The following is a 12,062-nucleotide window of genomic DNA, read 5'->3' on the forward strand; positions in this document are numbered from 1 at the left end:
TTTCACACAAAACAAAGTCCTGGACTGGTTCATATTGAATTTTACACCATTTGGAACAAACATGCCATTACAAACAAACATACGCGACCGGATCCTGCGTGCCAAAAGCAACAGCAAACAATTTGCACCATCATTTGGGGCCAATCTTCCCAGAGGAGCAGACATTCGGAATAAAGCATGCCTTACAAACCACAGAAAAGAGACAAAAGGGTCTACCAAGTAAATGACAGCAGGAGAGGGCAGATACTTGCCATTTATCCTAATCCCTTTTAGCTGGGTGAAACTTCTAACTTGTAAAGGCTGGAAAAACTGCCTAAGGTCAAAAAAAGCAATTTCCACAGAAAGGCTAAAACGCCAGAAAAAACTGCAGAAAAAACGCCAAAACGCAGGTAAATGCAGTGGCAGTTTTCTTGGCAGTTTTCCTGGCGTTTTTCATCAAGAAAAAAACGCCGGACAAAAACCCAAGTGGAAACCTAGCCTAAAGGAGAAAACTTCTTTATCCAATTGTGCCAATTTGTTGGTTTAGCTGATCTTTTACAGTATTTGATTCCAGATTCCATTTTAAGTTGATAAATCAATTGAATCCGGATCGAAAGCCAGGATGGAGTGATTTTAGATTTCCAATACCTTGCTATGCTTTGTTTAGCTGCAACTAATAAATGGACAGTTATTGCTTTTTGTTCTTTTGTCATGGGAGGAAAATTAAGATGTAACAAGAACTTTGCAGGTTCGAAATCCAAGTTCACTCCCACTATTTCTCTAAGTTGTGTGGCGATTTCTTGCCAAAAATTTAGTAATTTGTAACAGCACCACCAGATATGAGTAAAATTACCTTGATCAGCCTCACATCTCCAGCACCTCTCTGAGGCTTGCGGATACATTTTAGCTATTCTGGTGGAAACTAAGTACCATCGATTTAATATTTTATAGTGCAGCTCCACTAAGTTGAGGCAGTGAACAGATTCATGAACTGTTTTCAGTGACCTATTCCAGTCTTCCCTGGTAAATGCTGACATTAGGTCCTCATTCCATTTCTCCAGTGCTGGATGTGTCGAATTATGTTTGGCTAAGGTCAGCAAAGTCATAGCTGATGACACCGAAATTTTTTGTAATTGTAGGCCTAACATTTGTTCTAATTTTTTAATTGATTCAGACATGTTATTATTTTTGTATTTGAGTAAGAAGCCCTTTAGTCTAAAATACGTAAACAGCTCTTTTTTAGGAATCATGTATGACTGAGTTAGGGCTTCAAACTTTTTGATATTTCTTGTGTCATACATGTCACCGATAGTCTGAATACCACATCTTTGCCAAGTATTTAAATTAAGACTGTCTACTAAGTTTGAACAAATTGATAAAGAAAGAGAAGGTAGCAAATGGTTTTTGATTCCTATATTTTTCTTAAAACTTTCCCATACTTTAAGAATGTCTGAGAGTATAAAACTATTTATATGTCGTTTCCTATAGCTTTGTATTGGCCAAAAGAGGTGCAGGAGAGTAGTCTCACCCAGAAGGTCTAGCTCCAGTCCATACCATGTTTATTCTGCCCAGCCATGAAAATTCTAAGTATTTCCATTCCTTAAGGTTTTTATTTGTTTGTTTTAATAGGGGTAGAAAATTAATCTCCACCGTTTTGGAAACATCAGAGCATATTTTGATTCCCAAATAATCTATAGACTTTGATGCCCATTGGAAGCCATGGTTTTTAATAATTTTAGTCTTTGTATATATATCAACATTTACTCCAAGGATTATAGATTTATCTTGGTTTAATTTATATCCTGATACCTTGGAGTAATCATTGATGACTCTCATTAATTCATCTATAGAATTAGCCGGGTCTGTAAGGGAAAGAATAATGTCGTCGGCATATAGATTGATTTTAATATGTTGTCGCGAAGTACTAAAGCCTTGGATATTATCATTATATCGTATCATCGCTGCTAGGGGCTCTAGCGATAGAACGTATAAAAGAGGTGATAGAGGGCATCCTTGTCTGGTGCCGTTTGACAAAGTAAACCAGTCTGATCCAAAGCCATTTCCCACTACTCTTGCAGAGGGAGTTGAATACAATGCCATAATATAGTTTATTATTGTCTCTCTAAAACCAAACTTTTCTAATGTGGCCCTTAGAAAGTCCCAATTAACCCTATCAAAGGCCTTTTCGGCATCTAAAGAAAGGGCCAATAGGGGCAATCCTTTCTTTTGAGCAGAGTCAAACAGATCTATTAACCTTCTGATGTTATTAGCTACGCTTCTCCCTGGGATGAAGCCGATTTGGTCTTGATGTATCAGTAGGAAGAAGTATCTTCAGTCTTTCGGCAGCTGCATAGATTTTTATATCAACATTTAACAGCGCAATAGGACGGTAATTTGACACCTGTGCTGCATTTTTATCATGTTTCAGAATTGGGACCACATTAGCTTGAAGAAGTTCTGCCGGAATTTGGTGACCTTGACCGAAAGCATTAAAAGTTTCTGCTAATTCTGCCTTAATGTTGTTTTTGAATATTTTATAAACAATATTACTGAACCCATCCAGGCCTGGAGACTTTTTTGTTTTTAATTTATCAATACTTATGGCTATTTCCCCCTGGGTAATAGGGGAATTTAATTTCAATAAATGTTCTTCCGAGATTTTTGGCAGCTGAATCTTCTGCAGGAATTTTTCAATCTCTGTTTTGGAGGTGTTATTCTGAATGTTATATAATTTCAAATAAAATTTCCTAAATACTTTCCTATTTCATCTGGTTTAAGAACTATATTTGTTCCATCTCTGATTTTATCAATAAACTTTTTTGCTAGCTGTTTCTTCAGTCTTAATGACATTAGATTATCTGCTCTATTGCCTTTATAGTACCAGTTACGTTTAAGTACTTCCATAGTTCTTTTAGCTTTGTCTATTAGTTTTTCATTTATAGCCGTCTCGATTTCGGTAATTTTATTTGTTATTTCGGGAGTAGGGCTATATTTGTTTCTGGCTATTAGGTCCTCTAATGATATATATAGCTGTGCTAAATTAAGTCCGTATTTCTTTTTTTCTATCGTGCCTATCTTTATCAATTCACCTCTAATTACACTTTTATAGGCACACCAACGTGTTGGTGAACCAACACCTTTATTCTTATTTTCTTTAAAGAAAAGATCAGTAGATTCTTTTACTTTCTCTTGGATAGATTTTTTATCCAAAAGCCATTCGTTTAGCCTCCAGTGTGATCTGTGTTTTTTAAACTGATCCTTCAGATCAAAAATTAATGGGTTATGGTCTGACCATGTAACATTTGATATGAGGATTTTTTTTGTTCTTTGGGCCAAGGCAAGACCTCCCAGTACTAAATCTATTCTAGAATAGGCTATGTGTGTTTTAGAAAATCAAGTAAAATCTATCTCACCTGGGTGGAAGATTCTCCAAATATCGAGTAGGGCGTTTTGTTTTATCAATTCCTTAAACCTTTTAGCAGAACTGTAGAGATTTGTATCTTTCTTTTTACTCTTAGCAGATTTTTTATCTAGAGTTGGATCAGGAACACAGTTAAAATCACCCAGTACTATTAAGGTGCCTTGTTTAACTCTTTCTGTTTTTTTAAAAACGTTATTTATAAATTGTAATGGAGATTTATTAGGAGCATAAAGGTTGGTCAGTGTGTATAGATCTCCATTTAATTTACACACCATAATTATGTACCTGCCTTCTGGATCTATATCGAGGTGGATCATTTCTAAGTCGATTGAGTATGAGAGCATAATAGCTACACCTCTTTTCTTTTTATACGGTAAGGCAGCACTTATTATAGTTGGATATTTCTTAGATATTTGTATCATATCCAAACAAGGAAGAGCTAGACCACACCTGAAACCATATGTTACAAACTACATATAAAAAAACATAAACCCTCCCATCCCTGCTCCCATAAATAGAGCACATGTCTCTATAGGAGCACAGCCGTTGCTCAAATCTGAGCTGAGACTGTATTAAGGACACTCGCAACCCATTTGCAAAGGGCCTGGCAGGAGTCACTTTGATGGAAGTGTGCAAATTGAGGGGGAATAAAAATAAAGAAAGAAAATAAATAAATAAATAAATAAAAAAAGGAAGAAAGAAAGAAAGAAAGAAAAAAAAAAGAAATGTAGGAGAAAGAAGTGAGTCTCTAGTACCCTTGTTTCACAACCTATGCTGAGATAGTGTTCCTTTAAGTCTTCACTTATGTCCCCTCAATATAGAAAGAAGAAGAGAAATAAATAAAATAGGTAAATAGATAATACATTAGAAAAATTATAATAATAATAAAAAGTATAACTAGAGTGAAACTTCTTTATACATAGGGCAGATGTGATATCCGGGAAAGCTCTATTGAGTAATTAGTATTCGGTTATTATTTTGTGAGCTCCATAATAGATAAAAGAAAAAACTACTAATTGTAAAGAAAGAAGAAATAGAGAAGAAGAGAGAGAGAAAAAAAAAGAGAACATCTGCTAATACAGATATTAGTGTAGTAAGAAGGTGTCTATAGGGAATTGTGCTAGTTAAGTGTATAATTTGAAAAAATAAATAAATAAATAAATAAATAAATAGTAAAATACACTAAAAATATACCAATACAGGTGTTAGTGTAGTAACAAAGTGTCTGTGGCAAGTTGTGAAAGTATGATGTATAAGTTAAGATCTATAAATATACTATAGATAGCTGGTGTAAGAATATTGTGCAGAGGGACATTTTTCCCTTACTTAATGGTGCGTACTAATATTCGTGTGGAGTGACTACGATAGATTTGTGGGGAGGAAAATAAAATAAAAAATTAAACTCTTTGCTTGTCCCTTTTATCTCAGTGTCCTATTTGTAACAATGAGGGTATCACAAAAGACTTAATCTTCCTCTATACGTTTACACTAAATAAAAAAAAATAATAAAAAAAAAAGCAGTCCAGACGTTGAAAAATTATAACTTCTCCTCTATCCATTCCGATAACTGTTGTGGAGATGAAAATGAAAGTCTTTTTCCTTCTTGTATCAAAAGTTGTTGTTGATTTTTTTGTCTTATTTTGGTGTTACTTTTAATAAAGTATTTTAAAGTTTTTTTTTTGTTTTTTTTTTCAGTTTTGGCCAAGCGAATGCTGAATTTTTAGTTTCAGTCCAGAATTTTCATTTCGGTGCATCCCTACTATATACTATGCCAGTCACTAAAGTGGTAAGCCTACACCACATCAATGTTTGGCTTAGTATATAGTGATAGGGGTTGTCAGTGTCTGGCTCAATGTATTGGCACACATTGACGGTGGTGCTGCGTAATCCCTAAGTATATAATGATAACAATTTTGCTGTACCCCTGTCAATGTTTGCCTAACCATAGAAACTATGCAGTTTTAAAGTGTGTGTGTGTGTGTGTGGGGGGATGCCACATACAGGGTCTGCCACAGGTACAGCTGAGGCATGGCCGTTGGGTCTGACAGCCGCATGATGCAGGGGCGTACCTAGAGTATTTACTCTAGGTACGCCCCTGCATCATGCGGCTGTCAGACCCAACGACCATGCCTCAGCTCCTCTTCCCACGTCTTAAAAGGGGTGTGATGAAGAGCTGAGGCATGCGGTGCATGCACGCCGGCCACTTTAATTTCATTAGGCGCTGGTGGAGTGACTGCCGCACGACAGCCACTTTCAATGTCGCTCGCAGCCGCTTTGATGGTTCAATGGGCCAGTTGACTAGACTTGCCCCCAGGCCTTAGGCTGCCATCCCTCCCCTGTTCAGCGATGACATCATCCTGGGGCGGGGTTTGGTTCTGGCGCCAGATTTAAAAATCCGGAAATGCTCTAGCCAGTTACCCTGTTGTGGTCTATGCGTTCTGCAGTGTTCCAAGTTGTTTCCAGTTATTTTGACCCTTTGCTTGCCTGACATCTCTTTGCCTGCCGATTTTGTACTGTTACTTTGCTGATCCTGTTTCCGAATTGTGCTTGTCTGACTACCCTCTCTGGATTTTAACCTCGGCTTGCCTGACTACCCTCTCTGGATTTTGACCTCGGCGTGCCCGACTACCCTCTCTGGATTTTGACCACGGCTTGTATGACTACCCTCTCTGGATCTGGGGCTTCTCCTTTGCCAGGGGCTTCTCCTTTGGTTGTAGTATTCCAGGTGGAAAAACCGCGGTGAGTGCCAGTGTAAGGGTGGTCGTGACAGCCATGCTATGCAGCTATGCATCACTCTTCCTGGACACCAGGCCCAGACTGGCCATCGGGCACACCGGATTGACAGCTCCAGTCCCCTACCTTAAAATAGGCCCAGTCAGGACCGGACTGACTGGGCCTATGCGGCCTCTACGGCTGCATTAACGCAGGGCATAAGGAGCACCTGCCCCTTATGCCCGCAGCAACTGCCACCAAGCCCGCCACTCTAGGGGGCCAGGCATCCCCCACCAGGGCCGACCTTAGGGATGTGCAGCCGCACAGGGCTTAAATTAAAACATCAGGGTTTTTTTGTTTGCCGGCATCGCAGCTGAGCGTGAGACGGATGCCTTGCGATCCCACCGCAGGACTCCGGCAGCAAGGTAAGTGAGGATAGTGAGAAGTAGGGAGGGGGGTAGATAGTGAGCAGGGGCAGGGGGGGTAGATAGTGAGCAGGGGCAATGAATTAATGTGTGGATGAATTGCTTGAATGATTTGTGAGACTGCATTAATGAATATGTGTAAATGATTTGTGTGAATGAGTAAGTAACTGTGTAAGTGTTTATGTCTGTCATGGATGTTTAAGTGATTTGGGGAAATGCAAAGATGGCACATGAAGGGTGGGCTGTTTGCCGACAAAGATGTCTTACACTGGGCTGTTAGGGGACAAAGTTGGCTCAGGCTGGGCTGTAATATGCGTGTAATCCGGGTGCTGATCAGTTTCTGGGTGGGCAGTGCGGACACCAGGGCTGGCTTTGGGGTGTGCAACCTGTGATCTATGCTGTAATTTAGGGGGTTATTTATACATTTAATGCTTAGTTTATATGTGAATTACAATTGATTTATAGCCGCAAAGCTGGGTGTGTGTTGTTTTGTTGATCTGTATCTGGTACGCCCTGTTTCCATACATTATTATTGTATACCTACAAAAAGAGGGTTTGTATGTCTCATTCTGTTTATTTGTGTTTGATCTATAGTTCACAGGGAGGGAGGAAAGGAGAGATATGGCTTAGTGAATGAGGGACAAAGGGACTGGGAATGATTTCAGGGGAGAGGACCTCTCAAGGTCAGGGTGAGAAGGGGGAAGACTGCACTGACTCTCACAGTCTTCCCCTAATCTGCAGTCAGTGTGGCAATTTTTTTTGGTGTGGTAGCGGAGGGAGTAATTGCATGCTAGGGCGTGTGGAGCAGGGCCCAAGGGAAGGTCGGTGTGGCAGAACCTGTCCTGGTGTGTGTTTGGGTGTCGGTGTGGCAGAGGCTGTCCTATTGCGTGTGTCTGAGTGGCACAGCCTGTCCTGGTGTGTGTTTGGGTGTCGGTGTGGCAGAGTCTGTCCTTGTGTGTGTGTCTGGGTAGCAGAGCCTGACCTGCTGTGTACTTAGTCATCTGTTTTCTGGCCCTTTACTTTCTGTAGGAGTAAATTGAACTATTTATTTTTGACTTATTATTGTGTTATTTACTCTACTAAATTGTGGCTTCAGGGGTCCCGTGTATGATGACTTTAGTCACGTTGCTCAGCCTAGAGGATTGGCTGAGCGCTGCAATTCAGTTGGGGTGGTCTGAGGTCTGAGTTTCTTCCCTGCTGTGCTGTGAGACTGTGACTGACAAACTCACTCGTCGTGAGGGTGATCTGACCAGCCAAGGTCCAATGAGTGCCACACTGACACTATTGGTCAAAGATTAGTTACTGTTTTGAATCTTTCATTAAAGATATAGCGCTTTATAAATTGCATGACGTTATGATTCATTTATTAAATATTTATGTAATGCTAATTGATTACAGTGACGTTAGCATGCTGAAATATAACTAATAGACAACAAGAAATGGTATATTACATTTGTCAGAATTTGGTTTAACAATAAATAAATAAAAATGGGCTGCTCAGTCTTAAATGCCCGGGCTTATTTTTTGTCCCAGTCCGGGCCTGCTGGACACACAAGTTATTTTTTCGTTCTGTAACACGTGGTAAATAGTAAACCAGCAACAAATACATTTAACACCTCCTTTCTATCTCTATCACTCTCTCACTCCCCTCTATAGGGAAGAAGTCAAGGGCAACGGTTTCTTCAATGTTGAACAAATTAAAAGGTGTACAGCAAAACTCATCAGAGGCCTACATACTATTTCCCTGGGGTGTTCTACTGGTTATTAAAATAAAAATCAAATAGAGGCCTGACTATGAGACTAAGATCCAGATCCCCAGCACCGCTGCAGGGGACACCTGGATCCTTCTGTCTCCCTCCCATTTAACACTCCCCCACCACACACACACTTACCGGTGCTTCCAATTTCCTGCTGTATACCAGGGCAGCGGGTTGACGTCCACGCGATCCGCATAGACAACTTACGCTGCAGCCGGAAGAAGCTGTGGCTAGCAGCGGGGGTTGTCTGCGTCCATCACGCAGACCTTCCCCGGCTGTCAGAGATCAGAGTTCCCCGCACCGGTGCCCAGGTATACAGCAGGAAATTGGAAGCACCGGTAAGTGTGTGTGTGTGGGGTGGGGTGTTAAATGGGGGGGAGAGAGAAGGAAGACTGCTGCCCCGGTATACAGCAGGAAATTGGAAGAACCGGTAAGTGTGTGTGGGGTGGGGTGGGGGGGCAGTGTTAAATGGGGGGGAGACAGAAGGAAGACTGCTGCCCCGGTATACAGCAGGAAATTGGAAGCACCGGTAAGTGTGTGTGTGTGGGGGGGGAGTGTTAAATGGGGGCATAGGGCATTTCTGGAGGCAGAGTGCTTTATGAAATGCCTTTTAACCCCCTTAACGCCACTCTGCCTCCTGAAATGCCTTATACCTCCCTATATGCCACTCTGCCCCATAATATGCCTTTTAACCCCCTAAATGCCAGAGTGGCATATAGGGGTATAAGGCATTTCTGGAGGCAGAGTGGCACATAGGGGGTTAAAAGGCATATCATGGGGCACAGTGGCACATAGGGGGTTAAAAGGCATATCATGGGGCACAGTGGCATATAGAGGGTTAAAAGGCATATCATGGACCACAGTGCCATATTGGAGTGGCAAGCCTGGGGGCAGATGTGCATAACTGGGGGGGCAGGTTTGAAAATACAAGGAAATAAAAACAAAAAAATATTTTTCTCAATCATAGCTCTTATTAAAAAATGTATTAGTTTAAATGAATTAACATTTACTGGTAAAACTCTTTTCCTATAGGGTCGTCTTATATTCAGGCTTTTTCTTTTTTTCCTAAATTAATATTCAGATTTTGGGGGGTCGTCTTATAATCGAGAAAATACGGTACTCTCCCTACTTGGAAGTAAGGGAAGGAACCATTGTAAGAATAGAACAGCAGAAATGTTCTGTTTTACCACAGTTTGTTTCTGAATCATTTTATTGGGCAACAATCTCCTAAACTATTTTTTTTAAAAAAAAAACATAAAGTGTATCAGTGTAGATAAGCAAATATAAAATAAGTTTGGTTATATATATTTTATATGTGTTATATAGTCTGGTTAAGGTATCATAAGTATTGTTTCTAGGTAATTATTTTTAATTAAAATTCATACCGATATTTTGTTGTTGTACATTCTTTATTACTAATATTTACCTTTTTCTGTTTTTTTCCTCTTTACTTTTCTCGCCTACCATAGAAGTGGAACAAAGAGGTAATTGTATTTATTTTTTCATATAATTTTGATTATTTTTAACCTTATACCTTATAGTAAACACATTTTAGTCTTATAATTCATTAAATTGTCAATTCACAAAAAAATCTTATTAATTTATTATTAGAACTATAATTATTAGTATTTTTTACATTTTGTACAGATAAGGTCTTTTAAGGGGTTATTGAGGCAAATGCATTTTATTAATGTATCTAGAGAAATGTTATATCCCAGCATTCAATACTGAAGCTGTGCATACCACTATAGAGCACTGAGACAACGAACTATATGAACAGACCTTGTCCTTCCACCATAGAACTTGAGGAAGGTAAGAGATGGAGAGAAAGATGAGAGATACATAGTATAGAATAAATAGTAAGAAAATGAAGATATGAAGTGTGACGGGACCGACCTGTACCCCGACTGGGTACTCCCGCCAAACGTTGCTTCCTCCTGCCGGGACACCAACAATTAACCCCTTCAGCGCCAGGCAGAACCAGCGTTGTAGATAGAAGGGGGGACTTCGCTGCACCGGAGCTGCATTGGCACTGCGGCTATCGGAAGCTTAGCTACACAGCGTGGCTACAGGACTCCTTTATTAAAACCAAAGACAGATCTGTATATACACAAGTAAGAAAAGGGGCAAGACACATATCACATGATCTAATTACCATTTCAGGAAGGAAGTAATTAGATCAAATCCTGCAACATAATATCCGGGGGAAGGACAGAGTGACATGAGACATAAATAATTACATTAATTGGGGATGTAGACGTGGAATGACGATAGACATATAATTGGCTTGAGACAGACAATGGTCAGGACACAAGGATAACAGGAGCTCACAGGATTAACAGCTACCTGTTATGTAATTGATAATTAGGTATGCAGCAGTGACACCTAGTCATACCTACAGGGGGTCTTAAAACAAGGGCTAACTCACACAATAACAGGGGAAACACTTCACACCTAAACAATTAACAATGCTAAAACCATCAGCCTTCTTCCTACCACAGGATGTCCAGCTGACGTTACAGTTTTGAGACTCTGAGTGCGAAAACATGGGGAACATCAGCAGAAACTCAACCCCTGTATCCACAAACAGAAGTCTCTACAAGGCCTGGCCCATAGTCGATAGGGAGGAGGCTGGCTCTCAGGCCTCTCCAGGAGCTCCAGTGATGGAGGGTTCTGTTACATGAAGTGATATAGGGGAGAGATAATAAGGAGGAGAGAGAAAGGAGGAGAAAGAGGAGGGGAAATAAAGGGTTGGAATAAGGGAAAAAGGTGAAATAAAAAAAGGAGGGGGAGATAAAGAGAAATGGGAAAAACGACAGATAACGAGAAAGGGGAGAGAGAAAGAATAGATAAGGAGGAAGAAAGATAATAAGAGTGATCAAATAGAAAGGAAGCGCTGAACATGACTTAACAAGGTGTATATAACGTATCAATTAGTGTAAGGAGAGCCCTACTCAAACAACTTTACAATCTGGAAGGTAAAGAGAAATGGAAGAGATAATGAGAAAGGGTAGGACCAAAGAGAAGGACAGAGATAAAGACGAAGGGGTAATGATAAAGTGGAAAAAGATACAAAGAATCAAGAGAAATAATGAAATAGGGGAGAAAAGGGAAAAAGAGAGCATTTTGAATGTATGTTAGGGCAGATATGTCTAAATGCAAGCATGTGCTGTAGATGCAATCCGGATGCAAGTATATCAGTACCTTAGCATTTTCTCTGTTTTACGAATTTGTTTACATCGTGTACCTGAACTCCAGCTATCCCTTTTGGACTACGTGACTTCTGTAGCCCTGGAGCCTCTAGTTTGCTCCCTGATTTCATTTTTGGATCTAACCTGGTTGTTTATAGTACAGACCATTCGATCCTTTGGGCTCAACCCTGGGTGGTATTGGCTGATCCTGCTTTTACACAATATAGCCATTGCTTTTAGGAAACCCCGGACTCTGACTGGCCATGTGTTTCCTTTATGGCGCGTGATCTGGGTGTTGGGCAAGTTCTATGTGTGCAATATGGGTCCCAAGGATCGTCATTAGGTTGTGCAACCTGTGATCTATGCCTACAATTTTAGGTTTCTGTGTTTATTGTTTATTTTTTGTTTGTTTATTGTTTATTGTTTATTTAATCTATACCTTTAATGCTGAGTTTGCATGTATTTTTACAGATATATACATGCAATGTTGGGTTTATGTACAATTCAGTTGCTCTAAGCCAGAAATGCTATGTTTCACAATGTGATTAGTAAAAAAAATGTAAAAATAATAATAATA

The 12,062-nt window shown here is 40.0% G+C and overlaps 1 protein-coding gene across 1 annotated transcript in view; it reads left to right on the forward strand.

Moving 5' to 3' along the window:
* Positions 1-12,062, forward strand: part of ADGRL3 (adhesion G protein-coupled receptor L3) — a 792,897-nt gene that overhangs the window by 154,366 nt on the left and 626,469 nt on the right. Inside the window, exon 5 of the mRNA XM_053463509.1 lies at positions 9,764-9,778. Within this exon, the coding sequence (XP_053319484.1) occupies positions 9,764-9,778 (15 nt within the window). The remainder of the gene's footprint in view (positions 1-9,763; positions 9,779-12,062) is intronic.

The sequence above is a fragment of the Spea bombifrons genome, chromosome 1, assembly GCF_027358695.1.
Source record: "Spea bombifrons isolate aSpeBom1 chromosome 1, aSpeBom1.2.pri, whole genome shotgun sequence".
Classification (NCBI taxonomy): Eukaryota; Metazoa; Chordata; class Amphibia; order Anura; family Pelobatidae; genus Spea; species Spea bombifrons.